General features: G+C 48.5%; 1 protein-coding gene across 2 annotated transcripts in view; it reads left to right on the forward strand.

Annotated features, from left to right (window-relative positions):
* The window catches only part of LMF1 (lipase maturation factor 1), a 186,651-nt gene that overhangs the window by 140,874 nt on the left and 21,683 nt on the right, over nucleotides 1–24,094 (forward strand). For both annotated transcript variants that reach the window (XM_027468734.3, XM_038186875.2), the window contains 2 exons: nucleotides 20,840–21,023; nucleotides 23,528–23,681. In XM_027468734.3, coding sequence (XP_027324535.3) covers nucleotides 20,840–21,023; nucleotides 23,528–23,681 — 338 coding nt within the window. The remainder of the gene's footprint in view (nucleotides 1–20,839; nucleotides 21,024–23,527; nucleotides 23,682–24,094) is intronic.

Raw genomic sequence — 24,094 nt, forward strand, 5'->3', positions numbered from 1 at the left:
CAGGAGTCCTGCAGGGTTGCGAGCATTTAAGGTGGGAGTTTTCCCCTAAACCTCCTTCAGCTCCATCCTCCTTCTTGGAGGAAACGCTGGATTTTGGAAGAGTTAAAATATAACGGCTCAAATCATTCTTCCTGAGCGAAGTAAGTGGTTAGGGAAAGGGGGATTTGCTGAAGTACACATTCCTATAGCATGAAACAGGTTGGGAGAGGAGGGGAGACGGTCAGTTCCCGCATTGTGGTCCTTGCTTCAGAGCACCTGAGAGCTCCTGCTGCTTGGTGCTGCGGAGAGGTGCGGGAATACAGGGGCAGCAGCAAACTCAGAGCACAGTCAACATAAATGTAAAATTCCCTCTGCAAAAACGAATCGTACTGCATTGTTTGTTCAGATCAGGGCTGGGAATTAGTATGGCAGGAGCGGAGAACGGGAACAGGACAGGGATTGCTTTTATTGCATCAGTAATGTCATTTATTCCATAGCCAGCCCTTGCAAACCAGTTCTAATCCCCACTCAAATCCCTCTGTAGCAACAACGGCAAATCTGCCAGTTCTCCTAATCAGAGGCTGATCATCGCTGCGGGCCAGAAACCTCAGAAGGGAGCAAAGCCAAGGTAAAAGGGTCAGGATCTGGGGGAGGGGGCACTGAGAAGCCTCACGCATCCAAATCAGCTCCGTTTTGGTGATTCAGTGGGCAGATGGGATGGTGCCAGAGACACCACTGGGCCAAGGCTTTTCTTCCATCCACACGAAGCTTTCAGGGGCAGGCGGCGGGGTCCTAAAGAAAGGCAGAGATCATTTTCCTGTGGCTGTTGAGAAGAAACACAACTGCAGATAAGAGCTAGAGCTTCAAAATGTTATTGTCCATCCTACGTTTCTTCCCCTTTCCCCTTCCCCAGCTCTTCACCCCAAAAAAGAGGTGAGCAGCTGGAGGGTTCCCAGCGGGGCAGTTGCCTCTGCCTGGTCCCGGTTGCCACCAGCGAAAAGGGTCGCTGGTGCCTGCGGGGTCTCTGCTGGAGGGTTTTCCTCTGGCCCCAATTACTGATCACTGGAGCACAGGGGAAGGGGAACGAGATGTTTTCATGGAAATCTGTACCTCAAGCGTCTTGGCAGCCAAACCGAAATGGCTCAAGTCTTTTGCCCCCAACTTCATGTTTATGGTCAAGCTGAAACTCCACCTGTGATCACCACATGCGTCCTCGGCAAGACTGCAGTAAATTAAAGCACAACAGGGAATTTTAAGAAATACATCCTCTTCCTTCTTGGAGTCAGGTTACATCGACCTCCGAACATCTGGACTCAGTGTCTCAGGGCTCCCAGAGGTTCTGCCGTATTAAAGGTTCATCTGCCTTTGTTAAATTCCCGGCCTTTTCCCTTCCTCGTTGCCTCCTCTTGATTGAGCGTAGCTTTTAGTGTGGCTGGTCCTCTCTGTAACTGGTATTTTATGTTCAGTACGTAAAACGCACCGTGGAATTTTAGTTATCTGTTACCATTGGTAAACACAGATCCGCAGCCCACCGCCACTCACTGTGCTTGTGGGAGAAGTCTAAAATTAAGCATGCTCCTGTTTTTTTCAAAAGCCTGAATTCCTTCTAAGCTACTGGTAACCGATATCCTCAAAGACTGAAATACAACGTTAATTACAAAAATAATAATGGTAAAGTTATGGTATTCCCTAGTATTCCCTAGGACACAGAAATGCATTTGTTTGTGTGATGCCCCTTAGTTTTTAATTCCCTTCACCAGATCTGCGGGTTGCCATGATAAAGAGGCCGGCTTTAATCACCCTGTCCTGCTAATTACATTGAAGAGCTCCGTGCAGTGTGGGCCCTGCTGCTCTGGATTTTTTAAAGCCCAGAGCAAGAGCAAGAAGCAAAAGCCGTGGCATGGCTAAAGTCGTTAGCAGAGAAGGGCTGGCATGGAGGTTCTCCACGAGATGTCCTTGCAGCTCCATGGCAGGGCTGGCAGTAGGAAAGGGAGTTGGCTGCAAACATGGTCAGATGCCTCTGACAAAGGTCTGAAGCTTCACGTGGCCCAAAATTCAAGTGTGCATTGAACTGAGAGCTGGGTGCTGCCTGTTCGTTCAAGTCCCTGCATGTGGCACCACTGCCTGTAGAGTCCCTGTCACCATGCTCAGCACCGGTCACCGCGCTCCTTTCCCTTTTTCTCAAGTCTTCTCTCTTCTCCTGGATGTCGTGGGATGTCCCATCTCAAACAAGAGCATCATCGTAGCCATGGTGCCCAAATCCTGGGCTGCGATGCAGTCAGGCCAGTTTCTAGCTTTTCCTACCGAAATGCAGCATCTCATGGAAGTCACCCACAGGGAGGGCTCCAGCTCTGCCTTCACCCCCGTGGCACCCCAGCCCTTCAGCTGTTGTGCAGAGATCAACGCCCCGAAGGAAAATGCAACTCCAGCTTTCTGCCTTTCAGGCATAAGCCTCAAGGTTTTAAAGACTTACATATGTGTTTCACTTGATGTGCTCTGAGTATTCCCATTGAAGTTAACTAAGTGGATAAGACTTCACAGGATTAAAGCCAAATGAGTCCTCACCCACCATGCTGGGAAGTCTCGTTGAAGTGGGTCATTGGAGGGAAAGGAGGAGGAGTCTGCCGAACTTGCCCCTTTCATTTTATGCTTCTATTTATTTAAAGGATATTTTTTCTAAGCCAGCTTGGGGGGGGCGAGAAAAAAAAAAAAAAAGCCCCAGGCTGTGGTGTAACCACCACAGTCAGTTGTTGTCATGACTACTAAACAAGAAACCTAATTTATAAAATGAGGAAAAACATATGAATGTGAAAAAAGAGGGAAAAAAAAAAAGAGAGAGAGAGAGACGATCTCAAAATATTAGGTATGATGTAGAGAAAAATATAAACAGACAGAGTTAGGAAATTCCATAAGGAATATGACTTGTTTAATATTAATCATAAAGGAAAAGATTATGAGAGCTCCAACAAGTGCCAAATGAAATACTCCACACTCATCCAGGACTCTGATAAGAGTCCTCACAGCGCTTTCGCTTGGCTGCTGGGGCAGTCGGAGCTCTGCTGCCCTGCTCGGAGGAGGGCTCGGAGGTGTCCTTGGTGTCCCGTTGTTCTTTTCTTCTCTCCCCAGTGCTTTTCCTCCCTTGCAGGCTGGGTGCAGGGTGTAACTGAGTGGAAACCTCTATCCATTCAGTGACAGGCAAAATAATCTGTACCTTTATTTAAAATATTGACAACCGAATTGGGGAAGATAATTCTGCTTAGGGATGCTCTTCTCTCTGTCTTGCCATCTGTCCTTCGCACAGTTTGGAAAGCTTGTGGAGATCCTGAAAGGGAAGTGTTGGAGAAGTCCCAGATATTCGTGATTTGCTCATGAATACGCATGAATGTTCATGAGCTCACCAGCTAAGGACAGACCGTTCCTTGTCCAGAGCAAGGTTAAAACAGGGAGCCCCGTGGGGGTCTTTTGGGACCGGGCTCACCAACAGGACACCTCCGAGCAGGTAGCAAAGGGCTCCTTCAGGGCTCGCCGGGTGCCGTGCCAAATTCCTTTTGTCGAGCTGGGCTGGCACCACTTGGCTCTGTGCTGGTGACAGTGCCCTGATGTGGCCCAGGCACCCCTGACCACCAGCACCACGACAGCAGTGGTGCCACCACAAGACGCCAGAAAGGAGCTGCACCGACCACAATTGCGATGAGCGAGTACTGGGAAATACCTATGTGGTATCTGGGGTGGAAAATCCTCGGGCAGAGCTGTAATTTGCTGCTTCGTTAAACTTCCCTCGGTCTTGTCTGAGCTCCCCGTGCGTATGTCACGGAGAGATTTCAAGGCTAAAATTGTGCGCTGGGAGATTAATGTCTTGTGGCACGTCCTGTGCTCTATCGTGTAATTTTGCAGCGCTGGGGCTGGCTGCTCGCAGGCCACATTGGACCGGTCTCTGTTTGGCACTCGCCTGTAAACATTTTGGTTTACAGAAACCTTCAGGGTTCCTTCTCACTGTCAGACAAAATTAAGCTACGAAGCCCTCCTAAAACCACCCAGAACAACATCGGACTGCAGCCCGTAGCACCGAGGGCTGGGATGGAGGTGACCCAGCAGGGATGGGGAAACCTCAATGTGCCCACGGCAGCGCTGCAGCCCCCGGGGGGATCCTTTCCCCCGGCCACAGTCCAGCGCCGCCCCGACCTGGCACCGGGCGTTTGCATGCGGCCACGCTGCCAGAACACTCATCACAACGTCGATGGTGCGGAAAAGCCGGACCAGCAGAGCTCCGTGCGTCTTTTCCCAGCTCGGGGCTGGCTCGCGGCAGCCTGGAAGCCTTCAGGTCCCGGTTGCTTCTGATTTACAGCTCCCTTCTGCTCACTGCGATGTCGAAGGCGAGCCGCAGCAGCAGCGCCAGGTCCAGGCAAGTTCTGGGCTCTTCCGCTCCGTGTCTTGTTCCCCTTGCTCTGTCTTAATGTCCTGCTAGCTGTCACCCCTCTCAAAAGAGCGCGTTATTCTACTCTGTTCGATGAGGCCGTTTGAATCTCAGGACCAGGCAGTGCTGAATTTTCACTCTGGCTCTCTGTTGACAAATCTAATTTGCTGGTGAATAATGAGTAACCTTTTAAAATCAGCCCCACGGCTGATGTTGATGAAGTCGGTTTTTGCTGAATGAGTCACACGCTCGCTTTGGAGCATAGGAACTTACTCATGGACAGGCAGCTGTATTTCATCCTCTGCTAGAGATTAATTTGCGCTGGAAAACCTCAAGCCCAGGGCAGCTTTCTTCCAAGAGCGCATCCTTTCTTGATAACGGTGCAGCTGCCACTAGGCTCTTGTCAGTGCACGGGCTAATCGCAGCCTCAGTCCGCCAGCAGTAAGGCTGTGCTGTGACAGCTCTTCCTGGAATATTCTAATATATGTATATTTTTCCTCCTCTTCCAGGGCTCATCTCATATGTAAGTGATCAGTGCAGCAGCATGAGCAGGGATCTCCTTGCAGCTGTGACCTTGAAAGTGGGTGGCATTTGCTGCTTCCTCTCCAGCATCCTCCGGGATCCACATTTCATGTGAGCCCATCTGACACCGGCCAAATCTGTGCTGGGAAAAGTAGTACGATACTACCAGGAAATACCCACTGCCCTCGCCTCTTTATGGTTGAGATCTTCAAAGCTCCCTGTAGGAGACGGGCTCCTTAGGCAGCTTTTGAAACCCTAATTTGCCATGTGTGCGTGCAGCTACCTATTAATTAAATCGTACACACTTTATTTGTTCACATACGTTCCGTCAGACAACCTTATCTTTTCTGTTGTGCTCTACAAAGCTAAATATGGGGTTTCAGCTTCTTTTAATTTTTTTTAATCCTTCCCAGTGCCAAACTGACCCGATCAGTTCCTCTATGTGAGGTTCAGGGCAGTTTTCTAGAGGCAAACAAATACGTGCACGCAGATGGATAAATAAAATAACAGCAAAGCTGGAGGAGTGCTGAGCATCCTGATCCACCCAGCAGGCTTCCTGGGCTCTGCAGCCCTTCCCCAGCTGCCTCCCACCCGTTGTCCTCAGGCGTAATTCAGTCCCGTGTAGAAGGACCCGCTCTGGGAGGGAAGGGAAGGAGTTGGAGGTTCACCTTTTTGGATCATTTCATAATTTACACCTCACTCCCATTGTAACCTAAATTACAAGCAAGGCGCCCAAACACCGAAAAGAAACTGCTGCAGATGGCAGCAAAAAAAAAAGTGTTACTTAACACATTTTGTGTTTTCTTAAGTGTATCTGGTTTTGCCCAATGTACATTTCATTTGCTATTTACTTAAGTCCCCACCACTGACAGCTTGTGGATGCTAAGCTGCCATCTGGGATGTAAGGAAAATGCCTTTTTTCTCCTCCTCCTTCTTTTGGCCCCACAAAATTCAACAAAGGCTTTATGTGGACCCTTTGGGCATCTCAAACCATATTTTAAATACGCGGTGCAGCGTGTCAGCAAGTTGCCCATTTATATCATGTATTTGTCACAATTTTCAGCCCGTTTTGTGCCTTTCTGCTCTCCTTGCCCAAGTTAAAGCAGCAAAACCCACAGGGCTCTGGGTAGAGCAAGGAGCTTATTTTCAAGCTCGAAAGCGTCGTACGTGCAGCTCGCTGAGGTTTGGAGGTCAGGTCTGGCTGGTTCGTGCCTGCTCAGAGTCCTTACACAATGCTGGGAACTGCTGGGGGTACCCGCAGCAGGGAGCAGCCTGCGCTGCGCATCGCTGGTACCCGGTGGCTGCAAAGGCTCTTCCGTAGCAACCTTCATCCCCCAGATGGAGATGCTAAGGCACGGCAACAGCTCTGCGCTTTCCTCACGTTCCTTCTCTTTTTCTTTTTTATTAAACATATCATTTCCACTGAAAGCTTTTACATTCAATCTTTTCTTTTTATCCCTGAGGCTTTTACAGGTTTTCTTTATTAAAATCAAATGGTAACCAGCCCCAAATAAGGCACTGGATTTTTTTAATTTTTTTTTTTTTTGGTGCGTTTTCACACCACAACTGTTTTCTATTTTGCCTAAGCCTGCAGAAGCCCGCGGCCCGGCAGCTCGGAGCGGCGCTGGGACGTGTGTGAGCTCGGAGCGTGCTGCGAGAGGTTGGTTTGGTGGAAAAATCCAGGTCATCCTGCATTTTGAAATACACCCAGCCTTGGCTTTCAGTGACACCGAGTAGCCAACCCAAGTTAAATATTTTACTGCAGATGTTGCTAAGAGCTTAGAGTTACTGAAATTATGTACTTTAATGAGGCAAAGAAAGTAGCTGCAGAAAGATATAAATCAGAGAAGCCACCAATGTTTTCCACCATAGTGTCAAGCTGATCAGATGTGACATCCCCTTGACTTTTTCCTTATATTTTCAGTATGCCTGCGGATGTGGTCATGTTCTTTGCTTTTAGCTTTAAAAGGAAAAGATGAGTTTGAATCGATGTTGGGATTGAAATGCCAGTGAATTTGGGGAGCGGAGCCCTGATCCAGCTTTTGCAGCTGGCTGCTATGTCTCCACAATTGGTCAAACCAAAACCTTGGATTTGAATTGTTTTGAAAGGGATCCGTAACACGGATCCCATTTCTGTGTGCCAGGACTGTCTGAGATTCGAGGTACTCAGCCCGCCCATCCCCGTTTGCTCCAAAGAACATTGTTTTCCCCATACTCTGTCTTCAATACCAATGTGATCCAAATTTTACCAAGACCTGGACAGATGCTAAGCAGAAGTTCTCTATCGCCATAAATTGTTGTCATGTGTTCTCCTTCTCTAATGGGGCTTGCTCTTATTTTTGCGATTGTTAGATTCATCTGAATATTGTAGAAAAAAAGTGAATTTCAAAGGAGTCTGCAGTGACTGCATGTGGAAGGGGAATTGAAGTATTTTTGCCAGAAGTATTTTAGCATTCCTTCAATCAAGGAATATAAACAGTTCCATGTGACTTCAGGCTGATCCAGGATTTGAGAGAGCAGGGTTTAATTCGGATCATTTCTTGCAAAAGGAATTTTGAAGCCACACGTCTCTGTGAGGAATGTCCTAATTAGCAGAGGAAAGGAGATTCTGGAAAAGGGACTCGCACTTTCTCCTCTTAATGCTGTTCTCCTTTATCACTGATGATTAACATCTAGCATCTGTTACAGCGGAGCTCTGGACTGCGCCGTGTAAGTTGTGAAAAAGTCATGGATCTCTGCCTATTGACAGCCTATCCCAGATTGCTATTAAAACAGGATAGAGCTCAAGTAAGAATTGTTTCTGCTGGAGTGAAAAGTGCTTTTGCTGAATACTCTTTTTTCCTGTATTTTAAAATTAGGTGATAATGTTTGCTTTTAAGCAGGAATGGCAAATGAAGTGATGTCTGTGGTTTGACCAGATCATGAGTTATACCACTGGAGCGGGTTCATCCTTGCGGTATCTGGGTCCTGTTGAAGCTGATAGGAAACCTCCAGCCCCCCCAAGGCTGTGCACAGGTCTCCATCCTCTGAAACCTGCCATCTCCAAAACCCCTGTACCTTCTGGGAAAGACAAGTGTGTTACAGATGCCAAGTCCTGCATTCTTGATCCCTGGTGCAGTGCCAGGCCAAAGGGCCATCGTTTTGCCACATCAGTAAGTGATCTTGTACTTTGTCCTTGCATGTGGTTGAATTCAAAGCATCACCACATGGGATTTACTGCAATACAGACCTACGGTCTCTTGGTTCATGGGGATGCGTAGTCTCCCAAAAAACAGGCTGCATTTCCTCTTCTGAGGGCTTCCCACGTCATGGCACCATCTCAAATCGTTGGTCTGAAATTCCCTCCTGGCTCCCTGTCCTCAGAGACGCGCCGTGCGCCCCGTGGCTTGCCGAAGGCATCGTCTGTGCAGCTGGCAGGCTGCAGACAAGGTGCCCAGCGGACTCCCACCAAGCCTTGCATGGCACATAACAGCCACCCCACATCATCCTGCGGTGGGGACACGGCCGGAGGTTTGTCCCAGGAGCAGGGACAGGCTGTGCTGCTGGTGCACCGCCGGTATTTGGCTGCAGCCGTTCCCAGAAGCGCATCCAGCCAGCGGCGCGAGCAGCCCGTGTAACTCCTTAGTTTTTTGACAGTTTTATAACCTTAAATTTGCACCTTATGGAAAACTATGACAGTCGGTGATTAATTGCCGTGTTGGAATTTTTCTTATGATGTCTTAATATCCGAGTATGTAGCAGACCTCAGCAGAGAGGAAAAATAAAAACCTGCAGCAAAGCGCTCCCAGAACAACTTGACTAGGCAAGTATTGCCCAGTCCAGCCAGCGCTATCCAAAAGACGTGGTTATATTTAGTATTATTTCTTTTAAAGCTGTCATGCTATTTACTAGGTGTCTAGCTCAAATCTGAAACCAGCTTGAAAGGAAGCTATGAAACGATTTTTCACGGATGCGTTCTTCCATCACATGTTCGTAAGAAAGTGGCTTTTGATATTACAAACCAGATGCTGGCTGTTAACGAAAACAGGCGAGAGCTCTTCATTAAACACTTCTGTTGTTGCGCTCTGAGAATACCTTACTGCAGCGCTAGTGAGAAAAACTATTTCTATCATTTTTTACTGTCAGCTGCTTTCAGCTTATTTGCCTTCCTTGCTTTATCTTGTGTCTGGCTGTCTCCACCTGACTGCCTGCCCGGCGCGCAGCACGGGGTGATGATGTTTTGATCCTCAAGCAGCCAGGATGGGATCAGGGTTCCCAGGGAAGGTGCTCAGAGGTTGGTCCCCCGTCATATTTTGACAAACCCTCAAATTCTGATTGGAAAAAAAATCTTTCCAACCCGAGCTCCCAGTGGAGGAGGGCAATGCCTGCCCGAGGGTCTCGGTCCAGCACGACCCATCTGGAGGTACCACCGAAGCAGAGCACTTCTGCTGGACTTCAGCTCCGCATGTGCAATAAAAGCACTTTTAATGAGCGGGACGGAGCTGGTTAGTGAAACGCTTGGACCATTAATGGATGTAGAACTTTTTTAACGTGCTGTTTGACTTTATTGATGAAATGAGCTAATCGGAACGAGCGCTGCTCTCGCGCTGAGTGAAGAAATCCAGGCATGCTTTGTGGTAACAATGCTCTGGTTTTCTACAGCGCCGTTGTCTTGCGGATGGGTCCTCGAGCATTGTGCAAACACTTTCGAAGCACCAGTGGGCTGCGGTGCTGGCAGGGGGATATCTCAGCTCCTCGAACGCCTGCCCACGGTGCCACCAAGCGCTCCGGCAACCTGCCTCGCAGCCGGGGCTGAGACCTCCTGCGTCCCGTCCCGCCTCGCCCGGCTCCGCAGAAAATTCCACGGTCGCTTTTATGACCATGAGTAATCAGGAACTCGGTTTTACATCCTGTTTCAAAGTCCACACAAGGCCCCATAATTACATGCTAATACGGTTTTCTCGGGGCTGAAGCAGGGCCAGGTTCTGACCTCATGCTGGGACAAACCAACGGGGTCGGTCGCTCCGGTAGCTCTGCCCCTTCCTGCTCCTCCTCCTCCTCCTCCTGCCCGGGACGGTCGTTCTGGTGGTGCCAAGCCTTCTGCTAGCACTTAGTGCTTTGGACCAGTGCCTCGTGGGCATAACCTGCCTGCAGGGCCGGGTTTGGTTGCAGCTCGAGCTGTTCCTGGGTTCCTGCAGAGCTCCAGCTCTGAGGGTCTCACCCGTCCATTTGCCTTCTTTCCATGGAGATGTTCTCCATGGAGGAGCTCTCCATCCCAGACCTAAAGGGCTCAGTCTTACCTGCTGATAACAGCATCCTAATGGAGGAGTCCTGCCACTCAAGTCAGCTTTCTGGAGCAAATTAGAGAAAAATCAGGAAGAAATTAGCTGAAATCAGTCCTCTGCCCGTAGGATGCTGCTGAAAAGCTCGCCGAGATTTGCTGCTCCGTGGAAATGCTCTTTGGCCTTTAGTAAAATGGGGTCTTGAGAGGTTTTTGCCATTAGATATCTTTGTGACAGCTTCTCCCTTTAGGAAGTAACTTTACCGTCAGGGATGGAAAGATGTTGATAATTCAGAGCAGAGTAGCAAAATTCCTTCCTTCTGTAAAATTATTCTTTCATTTTATATTGTTCCAACACTCTACATAAACACTCCTTCGGCAGTTATTTAGCCTGTAATATATTAATGGGGAACACTGTAGCCTCTAGCAAAAGCGTCATCGGATCAAGCAACACCAAGAGGTACTTTACATAACAAAGCTGCGGAGCAGAGTAAATGTGTCAAAGTCAGTAATTCGGAGACATCTCAGCTCCGAGGGAGCTGGACGGGAGTCAGGTTGTGTTTCAGACCCAAAGCAAGCAACTGATTGAAACCTAAATTCACACACAATTCTTGGGTAATTGAGTTAAATGTATAAGATTTCCTAGATCAGAAATACTTGCTACGAGTTCTTGTGCTACATGATAAATGAAAGAAACTCGGTTTAACCCCTTCGGCTCCGGGTTTCTCTCCCATCGCAGCGTTGTGCTGGATGCACAGGGGTGTGCATAAACAGTCACTCCTCTCGCACTCTCTCCCTCTCTTTGCAATATCTTTCATTAAAAACCGGGAAGTTGTGCTTCTCCATAGAAATGGTCAAATCCCGCGGTCAAATCCCATAATCCGTGGGAACGATGGTAGGTGGTTCGTGTGGCTGCAAATTAAGAGTGAATATGGATTGAAACGTTCATATTGCTTCACGTTTAGATCAAGAACAAATGTGGCGTATATAGCAGGAATGGAAAGGGTTGGGGTCCCCGTTGCTGTAGCACAATTCCGTTTGTAACTTTATACCAGGCACTTATAGAGTGGGACTGCAAAACCCTTACAGTGCAATTTGTAACGTGTCAAAATCTGACTCAGTTCATGGACCAGTTTTAGTCGGGATTGCTGCCTGATTGCATTTGTGCATCCATACTTAATTTATTCCTCGATATTTCCATGCAACATTTCAGCAGAGTCTCTAGCTGTTAAATATTTAGAAATATAAATACTGACCTCTGTTTTTTAGGGATAAATATTGGTCTTTTTTAATTTCGTTGTTCAAGTCCCCAGTCATAGCTACTTAGAAAAATAAAAATCCGTATGTAGCATGTGAGTTATAAAACACTTTGAATTATAGTTAATTCCTCTGGCTCTAAATGAATCATTTGCATAGCTTCAGTTATGGCAGTGACCACTCACTAACCGGAGGTGCTCGGTGTGTGTACGTAGCTGTGCGAGGCACATCGTGGGGTTTATTATTTTCTTATTTCTGTATTAAATGTGGTAATAATATGTGGGTTCTCTCCTATCATCTTGTGGGAAGGAAATACTCAGCCTGTGCCTATGAAGTCATGTTTTGGATACCACATTTGGGATATTTCCTGACTCCACAATATTCCCAGCGAGCTGGGTGAGTTTGGAAAGCCAGGGCCGACACAATTTATGGCCGAGCTCTCCGAGGAGTGCCCGGGTGTCCTGAGATCAGGTGTGCCCGTAACAGGTACGGGATGGAGAAAGGGAGACAGCTCCGCGTGAAGCCTAGGAAGTGCTCCGAGGCCATTTGAGCCCTGTGCTTGGGGGAGGGAAGAAAAAAAAAAAATCAACCAAAACATTGACTCATGTTATGTCTTGGCTGTCAGGATTTCTAGGCAGAGAAACGAGACGCGTGTGCTGCGTGCCGCGAGGGCGCAGCGTGCCCGCCGCGGAGCCGCGAGCCGGAGAGGGGCCCGCGCTCAGCCTGCCCTCGCTCGCGCTCCCATTTCCTCCTTGGCTTCTCTCTGCTGGGAAAGCAGAAGCAGGTTGTGTTTAAAGAACAAACAGAAATGCACGTGGGCTGTGTTTCGTAATGTGGATTAGGCTGAGATCACCTAATTCACCGCCCGTCCAAAAGTAAACTGAAGTCGAGCCTTGTTCCTCTTTCTGGTCTGGCTGGCACGACTCGCTTTGCTCCTTTTTCTCCTGGTACTTCCAACAGCTTTCTGAATTTCTGTGGGATTCACAAAGCTATTTTATCTGCTGTATAAAACAGAGCAAGTGGACGGGGTAATTATTTTCCTATATATTTTTTCTCACCAAATAGCTCTGCAAAGCAGAGATTAAATCCTCATGCAAATACTGAGTCAAGAAGTTAACAAGAGATTAAATTAATAATGGGGGAAAATTAAATGTTCTCGCTGTTGTCATTTAATGGGAATTTTTTGCCCGTGCCTACAATAACTTTTGGGAAAAACTACATATATAAGTATTTTTCAAACTGAAACCAGATGGGGGAATGATAGCCTGTTTTTCTTTGTGGGAGGCTATGTTTTCATGGTACGCAAGTAACTGGAGGCACATTAGAATCAAATTTGGCTTTTGAGGCTTGTCCTTCCTATCTCTTACAGGAAGGACCAGCTTTTGATGTTGTGAATTTCAGCTTGCCGTGTGAGCAGGAGATTCTCTGGCGGTGGGGCCGCAGGTCTCAGAAGAGCGGAGTTAACCGTTTAACCAAACCCAAAGCTACCTACACCCGTTCAGGGGAAGCTGGCGTTTTCTTTTCAAAGATCCATCCCAGGCACAGATGGCACAGAGGCTGTGGGCGATGAAGTGTTCCCAAGGCACTTGTGCTATCGATTCCAGTGGCACTCACATGCCACCCTCTGCCATTCTCCAATCCCGGCTGCTGTCTGCCCCCAGTGAAACCAGCAGGAGAGCAACCTGTCGGAGAAGTGAGGAGTGATGCCGGGGGACTGGGCAAATGCACCTAGGTGGGTGATGGCAAATCTCCCTTTCTCTTCCCATCGCTTGCACCAACACTTTGTCCCCCTCGGCTCAGAGCTGTGGCCTCGCCGGGTCATTTCCAAGCTCCTAATTTCTCTAGTTCCCCCAGGGAGCTGAGCAGCTCAAAGTGCCTTTGCTCGGCCATGGGACGGATACCCAGTGCAGGCACTTTTCGCAGCTGGGGCCCTTGCAGGAAGCCCCCTGGAGCTGCTGGGTGTGCAGGATGCATGCAGGGTGAAGGGGATGGGGACCAGGTGGTCCTGCTGAATGCAGCAGCTCCCTCGTCCCTTCTCGGTGGTGGCATGTCACCTCCTCTCATCGGCACCTTCATAAAGCCACAAAATCCAGCTTTAAAGACTAATTTCCTCTTTCTTCGGTGACGTGCAAAGCCCATTGAGCAGCATTCTTGAGTTTTGGAGGTCCAGCAAGAGGAGGGGTCTTCGTTTTCCCCATCAGCTGAGCCTGATCCCCACGTGTGCCTCTGGGGACCTGCACTGAGAAGGCACAAGGGTACGGCAGTACTGACAGCACCAAGGGGAGCCGCTCGCTTTGGTCTCCTGCTTTTCACCAGCACAGAGTGAGTAAGTGCTTGTTTATTCTGTGTGCAACGAAGGAGGGTTACTTTCTTCTGCATCCCTTTTTTTTTCGGAGTTGATAAATAGGTTCTGTGTTTTATCTTGAAATGATTAGTGCCTTTTTTATAACAGTCAGCACTAAAAAGTCACCTCTCAGGAGGCTGTTGGTATAATTAAGACCAGTAACAAAGCAGGATGACCTCAGCCACAACCAGGGGAGAGCTAGAGAGTACTTAGCAAAGTTGGATCTTTTCAAATCATCTGAGCCTAAGGAAATCCATCCTAGGGCTGTTAAAGAGCTAGCCGTTGAAATCTTGTCAGCATTAGTGATTATCTCTGAGAATTAGTAGAACATAGGTGAGGTAATGAAAGGATGGAGAAGGGCTAATACGGTACCTGTCCTCTAAAGAGAGAAGAAAGAAGAGCCAGGAGATTACAGAGCCAGTGCTGGAAGAAAATGATGAAACGGGCCATTTGTAAATACCTCCAAAAAACAAAGGGATAGCTGCAGCCATCGTGGTTTTGCCAAGATCAGGCTGTGTAAAAGCAGTCTTCTTTCCTTCACTGACAAAACAGGGCACAAGAATAGAGGATAAATAATATATGCTTTTACTGAGGCTTTTGAAACTGTTTCACATAAAGTCTCATAAACAACCCAAGAAAACAGTGTCTGGGAGACATAGGAAATAACTGCCCAGTGGATAAAACTGGGTGGAAACTATTCAGCAGCTACCAATGGCTCACTGACAGTGGGAAGGATTTATCAAGGGGACCTCCACGGGATCTCTCTGGTGGTATTTAGGGTTTCATTAATGATGTCTAATATTTAATCAGAACACACTCAGATGGAGGGAACTGGCGGTGTGTTGGAGCACATGGTTAGAATTCGGAGTGATCTTGACAAACTGGAGATGCAGAAGGAGAAGACTGAACACAAAGCAGAAGATATGAGTGCAAAGCACTGGCACTATTATTTTTTTTTCCCCAGGTAGCAGGGTGGGCAGCAATATCTAGGTGCCAAACCCACAAATCCTGTGAATGGCAATGTGATTGAGTTGGCAGGGCTGCACCACTGCAGAAAGGGTGATCCTACCGGACTATATAAATTCTTTGGATGGCCATGTCCCAGCTGGAGAAGATCCAGAGAACAATGAGAATAACCAGGGATCCAGAGGGTGGGTTCACAGGGCAAGGCTGGACCAGCTGAGATCATTCCATCCAAAAGAGAACATTACAGGAAGGAGAAAGAGGCGGTGGACAAGAGGCTACTTTTCACATAAGTGAAGGCTGCTGCAGATAGATGAGAACAGAGTGAGTAGAGGATGAGTCATGGGATTACGTATTGTCAAGGAAGTCAGCCGAGATATCAGGAATAACTTCCAAATGGTAAAGATGGGGAAGCACTGGAGCAGGTAGCCTGGGGAAGGATGTGGACCCGGATCCATCGCTCAGCAGGGCTTTGAGGACGAGGTTGGTCAACCCTATCACAGCCTGGGCAGACTCACCCCTGTCCTGGGACAGCAGAAAAGACTTCCTGGAGTCTCTTCCAGCCCTATGATTCTGTGTTTTTCTTCTAAAGATGTTAAACTTCTTCTGGGCACTCCAGTTTTTGCTCTTCTTTGCCAATTGCTTAGCATCAGAGCGCTCCAGTGCCACGTGGTGGCCGTGTCCCAGTGCTCTGACGGAGCCTGCAGGATCCAGCCCCGACCTGAGCAGTTTACAGCCCGTTGTTGTTGTTCCTTCTGGACAAATATACAGTCTGCTACAGAGAATATGAGCTTCTCGTACCTACTGTATGTTTGTAACAATCTGTGATTTCAAAAATAAAAACCAGCCAAACAAAGAAGTCCAACCTGTAAAAAAGTTATGGGTGTAGGTGCCCATTTTCTGACAGAGGGGTTTGGTAACAGTGCAGGGGACAGAAATGTAAGGAATAATTGTTTTTGGGCCTAGAACCAGGAAAACTACTTTTCCAAATTAATCCAGTGAGAGCCATGAATCCACAGTATTTCATATCACACTTCATAAAACTCCAGTCATAATCCATAAAACTGACATTATTAGATTAAAAACCTCAGTTCCTCCTATAAGGAGCTCGCTCATTAGACATGCTGTAGTTTTATAACCTTAAAGTTCCTACCCAATTACCATGATTAATACTGTGCTTTAATAAAAAATTTTTTAAAAATCACCACAGGGGTTGATACCATCTGTTTGTTATAATTGCGCGTTTAAACATCGTCCGGCAAGAAAAGGACACTTAGGAAACAGAAATGAGGGCTGAGCTAGGCAGGGCGCAGCCCATCAGCCGCGGAGAGGTGGGGATGGCCCTGCTGGGCTGTGATCGGGGCACTTTGCACGGTGCAAGGGCTGAAATTGGTGTGAGATACGTGGAACAACCACGTATGGTGATGGGGAAGGAGCGGATGCTCCCCGTGCCCCAGCTCCTGGAGGTCTGCGGTGTCCTTGTCCCCAGAGAGGGGTGTGGAGGAGGTCCAGCACCCACACACCCACCCTGCACATGAGAGAAGTAAGAATTTGGGGATTTGGGGGATGAACCCCAGATCAGCACTCGCCGCTGCTAGGCGTGAATGCTCTTCGTGTACCAGGGCAGGAGCTGAGCGCCTTCAACACGAGCTTCCTGTTAATTGACTTTGAAGCGGGAGTTCCTTTGAGGTTTATTTTTGCAAAGCTCGGGGATTCGCGGTGTTCATCCCCCCTCGGGCAGGGGACGATGTTAACCCGTGTGTCAGTTCTCGGGCTGGTGCCTGCTCAGCAGCCGCAGTGGCCGGCGCGAGCATCGAGCCTCGGCTGGAATAACTGAAGTGAAAAATGTGTCAGGTTCGTGATTCCACCCACAGACCAGAAAACGCCAAATTTGTATTATTTTTGAATCCCCTGATTTTAAGGGCTGGTGGAAATAAGATATCTTGCTTCTGACTTCCAAGCAATAAAGAGAGGTGAATCACTACCGAAAAAAGCCTCTAATGGACCACCCAGTCGCTCCTTACAAAGCTGTAAAACGATCCTCCGCAGAAGTGGCAAAGTGGAGAACTATTTTCTTAATATTCCTGCAATTGTGCAAGGCAAATCAAATCAGAAAAGCATCAGGGTTTCCTAACAAAGTGGCTAAGTGAGAAGTGTGTTAATGAATACAGGCTGATTAACATGCATTGAACTGAAAGCTGAACCACAGACGGGTCAAAGGGGGAACGCAAAGCGTATTTACTCCTTTGAGTACAACATGTTATGTTCGAGGACCTAACATGTGTATGTAATTCAGATTTAAATACTTTCGTCCCCCTCGTAATTCTGGATAATTATCCAACTCAGGGTAAATAAGTTAGTTTATTTTTGTTTTTACTAAATAATAGCAGGACTTTTGTGACTTACTTCAATTGGTCCGACCTCTGATTTTTTTTTAGGATTATGTGAATCTGCTACCAGAGAGTCGTACCAGGGTTTTTGAAAATTATAACTTAAAATAACTGTATTTAAAAAAAAAAAAAAAAGCCAATCTCAGAGGGAGGTAAGTGACATGTTTTTAGCATTTATTTGTTGTCATTTTTAACAAGAAAATGTGCATCTTTTTAATAGTACACTGCCTCAGACCAAAACTGTGCATGTTATTGATATTTGGGTTGTGGAATAGTATTTTGGGAGACCGTCTTTTATTTTCATGAGTAGGGCCCCAGCAGGACATCAAGCACACAAAAACGAGCCTTTTTGAAGGAAAAAAAGTGCACTCTGGCTGAGTGCACACCGGGATAAACCATGGGGAAACTCTGGGGATTGGCCTTTGGGCATGCAGGTATTTCAGGGGGACTTGTAATTAGGAAACTGGATTTGTAATTGGGAGATTTGGGTCCTATTTCAGGCCCTGCTGCAAGAGCCCTTAGGTGATCTTGGGTAAGTTTCTTTAAGGAGATGTCCCCAGAGAGCATTGTCGAAATAAGAACTAGGTGCCAAAATTCTTCCATTCTCCGCCTGTAACACAGCTGTATTAAATCCTAATTTTGATCTAACTTTGTCTGGCATGTTTAGATTTAAGTTTCTTCAGAACAAGAACTGTCTCTTACCACTCGATTTAGCAAGTCCAGGCTACGCCGGTCCATATTGCAATAGAGCCTCCTCGTCTATGTGAGTATAGCAAAATCCTACTAACTCTGGGTAATGCCCCAGAGCCCTGGACAGCTAAATTGTCCTGCTTACGAGGTGAGGTGGAGGTCTCCTGCATGGAGCCCTTGCTCTCCACGAGCCCCGGTACATTGGGGTTCATCTGCCAGAGCTGTCTGAGCTTTCCTTGCCTTAACCAGAGGAGCACCTGCAAGGTTTGGTGGGGTTTCCTCTGTGCCTGGGATGTAGCTGTTTGGTGTTCATGGAGGGGGGGGTGTGTTAGAGAAGGCAGACTCAAGTCTGTACGCAGGAGGATAAAGTTCAGCTGCGGGTATGGAGAACTGTTCTTTAAATAGAATAAAAGTAGTACCAACCAAGGTTACAGCTTTCAATCCAGATGGAAGGTGGGGGAAGTTCTCATTTGTTGGTCTCAAGTCTGAAAAGTAACCGACTATTACATCAGAGCATTATTTTTCAACGAGTAATACATGAAGTCAGCCTTATATCTTCATTTTTTATGGATAAGATGGTGAGACCGCTTTCTTTTCTTTCCTATTTTCTTCCTTTTTGTTTTAATACGTCTGAGGAACAGCTAGTTAATTAGCAGAACCAGGGCTAAATCCTAAGTAATGTGACTAATGGGACAAGAATCCAAATCAGTCTCAAAACTAAAATAGTCCTGAGCAGGCATCAGCTGCTTTTCTTTCCTTGTTTTGTCTTTGTGTGCGTGGATTCCCATACAGCGACTGGTGCCAGCGTGATGAATTGCTCACAGGACGCCCCTTTCTGGGCACCGCGGTGGCTCGAGGCAGGCAGGCAGCCCCAGGACACGCCAGATGTGGCTTCGTGGTGACCTCCTGGGGCGGGCTTGGTGCTGTGGTGCTGGCGTTGAAGCGAGCTCGTGGTGTCCGTTCCGCATCTGGTGCGAGTCGTGGTGTCCGCAGGGCTGAGCTGGCAGCGGTCCCTCGTCGTGCGAAACGTGGAGCAGTTGAAGCCGTGGCTGCCCTGGGTTAAAAACCATATGGTTTGTGTTCGCCAGCAAAGCAGTGAGTTTTTGGGTCAGTCAGTTCTCAGCATCCTCACTCCAGGCTGGCCTCAAAGCTCAGCGGGGCAGGCGGGATGGGACGGGGCTGTGCAGCACGCGGGGCGATGCTCCCAGCTTGGGAGCAGAAAATGCTGCATTTCATCTCAGTTTGGGGAAATTGTGTGTGTGTAGGGGGAAATTGTGCACACAGGCTGCTTGCAGGGTGCTGGCAACTACCAATGTGACACCCCGGTGGAGCAGATAAACACGGGGTTAGCACACAGTGGGAGGAGTGGTTCTGGTTGGGAAAGGGAATGTTAGCACCGCCGTAGGAGTTCCTGGGGAGCCTCATCTGATGTCCTCTGTGCGGTTCTTGTCAGCACCCAGAAAGATTGATTGGACCTTGTTCAGGTTCAGGGCATGGTTGCTGGGATAAGCAGACAATGAAGTCCTGTGTGAGTGGAGGCAGGAGCTGGCCGGCTGAGCTTGAAAGCGTGAAGGCGGAGAAGGGATGGAGCTGCAGAGATTAAACGGGGGCATCGATGAACTGCAAAAAACAACTTAAAAAAAAAAAAAAAACAGCTATAGGCTGGGCTTGAATAAATTTAGGCTAGAACAAACAGAAAAATGTTCACAGCCCTCTGGAGAATGAGGCTTTGGCAGAGCTGCCAGGATGGGAGCCAAGCCCCCAGCAGCAGGGGCAGCACCCGAAAACGCTGTGAGAGGAGGTGGGTGCTGGGGGGTCCCACCAGCGCCACATCCCTCACTCACACGTGGTCAAAAGCCAAATAATGTGTGATACAAACCCTGCTCAACTCAATCACACTGGTGGGGAAGCTTCCCACGGGAATATCGCTGTCACCAGCAGGGCTGTGGGAGTGGTGACAGAGGTGCAGGTGCCCTCTGCCTGCTCCGTGCCGCGCTGGCTCCTGTCGTGGATTTTCTTCAGTGCATGCTTGTGCTGCAGCAGAGGCATCCACGCAAGGTTTTGCACCGATTTCGTGAATCCATACAGATGCAGACAAGGAGGAGGGTTTGACCGAGAGGCGTTTGTGGCTCCTTTGTGCAGGAGCGTGGCTGAGCGCGGCTGCTTGCGGCTCCGGAGATGTCGGTTGTCATCAGTGGGTGCAGGGAAGGGCTGTGATGCAGGAGCTCTCACGGTTCCCAGCCCTTCTGTCCTCCTTCCTTTGCCCTGCTCTGCTTCTTCAGGGCTGGCAAGGAGCCTGCAGTGGGGGCAGAAATTGAAAACAGTGCTTGCAAGAAGCAGAAACTGTTCTGGGTGCTGGGTTTTATGTGGAGGTGTAGTGCAAGGCTCTGGCAGGGGGTCGGGGTGTACCTCGAGCAGAGGTGCGGCTGCATCTTCGCCGTGGCTGATGTATGGAAATGGCAAGGAAGTTACATCATGCAACCGTGGGGAGAGCTGCAAAACAAAGCCAGATGCTGCGAAGATGTGATTCATGGCCGAGGCTAAACGGGCTGTGCCCAAACATGACCGCGTGGTGCTCATTAGGACTCGCCGGAGAACTGGGGTGCAAGAAGGTTCCTTCTGTTTTTCAAGTCATTGTGATAGTAAGAAAAAAATACTGTGTGTCTACAAAAAGCCCTTCCTGCTATGTACAAATATTTATGGAGACTCTTCCAAAGACTCGCAGATTTTTCCACTTTTTCTGCCTTGCGCATGCAGAACATTCTCATAAATGGGCAATAAAAGTTAAAATAAAAAATGCCTCTTAAAAAAAAAAAATAGCATTCTTCGTATTTAAAGCTGGTCTTCAATTAGAAGTTCCAATATTTCCTCCTGAAGGGTTTCAGAAGCAGTGATTCTGTAGATAGATGGGCATCATCAGGAGGGGAGCGATGCCCCTGGGGCAGTCCCCGGAGCACTGCGGAGATGCGGAGATGCAGCTGGCAACTTCAACACCCTCTGCTTCGTTCTTTCCTGTGTAGGTGCTTCTGATAATCAGCGGAAACCTGAGCTTCCTCAACTGGCTGACCATCGTGCCCAGCATCGCTTGCTTTGACGACCTCAGCCTGGGATTCCTCTTCAGCTCCAGACGAGGAGGGGTGAAAGACCGGGTGGTGCAGATGCAGGCCAGGCAGGCAGCTGGTGAGAAGCCTCCCCTGGGATACGGTGAGTTGCTTCTGGAGGGAGAAAAAGCTACAGAAAGGTGTTTTCGGTGTGTTTATCACAAAAGCTTTCATCTTCTCCTTCTGGAGAAAACATGGATGAGGAGGGAGATAATTTTGCCCCTGCATGGTCTCCTCTGTGGTTTGAAGGGTGGCTGATTCTTGAGCTGACGACAAATGAGTGCAAAACCAGGAGCTGGTTCATAAAGGTCTGCTGTGACATTGCCACTAGAGGGCACGTCCTCAGTGCAGGTACGGTGCCTTTGGGGGATGTGCAGCAGAAATCCTGACTTCTCTGCTCACAGCAATCAGGGTTCCTTGCCCTCGCCCCAGCGAGCATCAAACTCCAGCCCTAACTGAGCAATGTAGAATTGCACAATTTAGCTTGCGGGTATTTTTTTTTTCTTATTTTTATTTTGACTATTTAAAGTCGAGGATGAAACACGCAGAGTGGTTTGGGACAAGGGTTTCATGTCAGAAGTTGGATGCAGAAGCAGGTCTCGTGTTTGCTCGCTCTCAGCACTCCTCTCCCCCCGCGGCACGGTGACCCTCTGGCCAATTTGCCCTCCTGCCCCTACAGCCCACGGGCATTAGGGCTCTGCTTAAGTAACTCTGCATGAAGTTTGTAACTTCACAAAGGGGATTAATGTGGCTGATGCTCCGCTCGGAAGAGAGTTTTCAAACAGCCTGGTTCCAGAAGATTGCCTGCACAAGCAACACTGGGGTATTTGTCATGGGGCTGTGTAACAGATGTAGAGTTGTATTTGTAATATTTTTATAAACCGCATATAAGCAACAAATTGCCTGTAATATCAACAACAATCGCAGATGCTCATTTTTAAATACACTAAACATCTGTCAGAAGAGTGAAAAATGTCAGCAAGATAGAGCATCTGTCTCTAGTCCTTTCTCATCTACCAAGAAACACAGCTTATTAACCGGGGGGGTTACTTCCAGCAAGGCTAATGCAATTTCATTAAGCTTTCTGTGTGTCCTATCCTATGTATTTTGCTAGAAATCTTAAACACTTTTTCCATTCTGGTAGCTTTGCTGTGGGAGCCAACAGCTTTCCTACCAACTGTATTTTTACATCTAGTTCCAAACAACGCTCAAGTTGCACTGTGCTTTTTGGAGGAGATGCCGAAGGGTGCTTCTCTGCTATGGCACTCCGTGAGTCACTATGAGGGGGGGGAGGATAGACCTTTTTTTGAGGAACTTGCTCCTTTTCTGTGATGTTCTCCAGAAAACCATGCTGAGCCAGTGCTGCTCCAAGCAAGGAGAGCCATCCATAGCTGCCACTGCTCTGGAGGGTAAATGTGTCCCTGTCCTGGGATTTAAAAAAAAAGGGGGAATCTGTAAGTAAAGGGTAGGATATCTGTAATATTCTGGGTGAATTTGGATTTCTGCGTATTTTTTCTGCTAGCAAAGCAGAGGCTGTTGAGCTGGCACTGCTGCTCTGTGTGGCAAGAGGCTTAGAGGAGCACTCACCCCTGGGTCACAAGAGCAGAAGACAGGAGGGTACCCAGTCATGCCCTGCTCATGACCTGATTTTATAAGGATCTGGCCAGGCTGGAGGGCTCATCTCAGAGACAAATCGCTGCCCGGCCGCCTCGTCCCGCTCTCGCAGCAGCCCTGCAGCAGCGCAGGGGGCGAGGGGAGGTATCTCGGCGAGCTCCTTTCCAAACCAAACGGTTCTCCAGAAATGTTCTCAGACTAAACAATTATTAATAGCTTCTGAGAGGGGTTCAAATAAACATCCCTCTCCTGCAGAGATAAGGGGAAAGCTGCATGCTATTGCTTTGAATCTGATCCTTTGGCTGTTAATGTTAAACAAATTAAAAACGGCCATAAGCATGGGAGCCCTTCAGAGGTCACTTGTGCTTATTTGTCTGATTGCGCTGGGTTTCTCTCCAGACCGAAATGCCACGTGAATCCGGCGCTGTTCCTGCAAACCCAATACCGGAGCGCTGCTGAAGTCACACATCTCACACAGAAGCGATAAGTCACAGAGATTTGCAGAGGAATCAGGGAGGTTTGAACGGAGCCACTGAGTGACAGGGAGGAAAATGCAGGAAACGAGGCTGGGTGGCAGGAGCCCGGGGGGTGGCCACGTGCGGGAGCGAAGCCGGGGCGAGCCGGAGGCAGCCCACGCACGCTGGGGACCAGGAGGGCGACTCTGAGCAAGGTGCGAGTGCCAGCTGGGTTTTTTCCCCCCGCGCTGAAGCGATGATTAATCTTGCATTTTAGACATTTTTCCTTTTAGCCCTTTCTCAGACTATTTAGAGAAAGGCAGATCTCTCCAGCGATAGCGCATGGCCCTCGGCAAGCTCTGCTCGGTTACGGGGGGCGTTCGCCAGCCCCAGGGCACGGAGCCGAGCAGCTGTGAGCACCCAGCGGGGTCCCGGCCGGCCCGGGGGGGGTCCTGCTATGCCCCCAGGGGTGCAGGAGCTGAGCTGGCTGCTGGCAGCAAAATCACATTCCTCTGCTCTGCTTTCGTGTCCCGAACAGGCCGCTGCATCCGCCAAGTGGTGAACATCTCCTTCGGGCTCCTGATCGCTTACCTCAGCGTCCCTGTGGTCCTGAACCTGCTCAGCTCCAGACAAGTCATGAACACCTCCTTCAACCCTCTCAGGATAGTAAACACCTACGGAGCTTTTGGAAGGTACTCGCATTTCAACGGCACGTTGTACTCCTGCTGTCAGCAGCGTGTGGGATGGTCTGATAGCCTTAAAGCTAAACAGAAATCTTTCCAGTAGCCGGTAGACTTGGAATATCTGTTTATGAGGGAGAAGGAGAAAAAGGAGCAGGTTTCTTTCCCATTAAATGACAATTTGTTTTCTTTGAGCTCCTTTCGGTGAGCTCATTATATTGATGGAGCAAATGTAATAGCAGGATGAAAATATCCGTAAGAGAGTTCATCCAGTGGATAGTCCTCACCATCACCAGCCCACTTTATTTATGGTGCACTTCTCTTCCCGTGCACACATTTGCTCTCCCTCGTGTAAATATTCACATAAGCTATTGGGTAGCAGATTTAAGGCCAACAAAAGGAAGTGCTTTTTCCAACGAGTGACT

The sequence above is a fragment of the Anas platyrhynchos genome, chromosome 15, assembly GCF_047663525.1.
Source record: "Anas platyrhynchos isolate ZD024472 breed Pekin duck chromosome 15, IASCAAS_PekinDuck_T2T, whole genome shotgun sequence".
Taxonomy (NCBI): domain Eukaryota; kingdom Metazoa; phylum Chordata; class Aves; order Anseriformes; family Anatidae; genus Anas; species Anas platyrhynchos.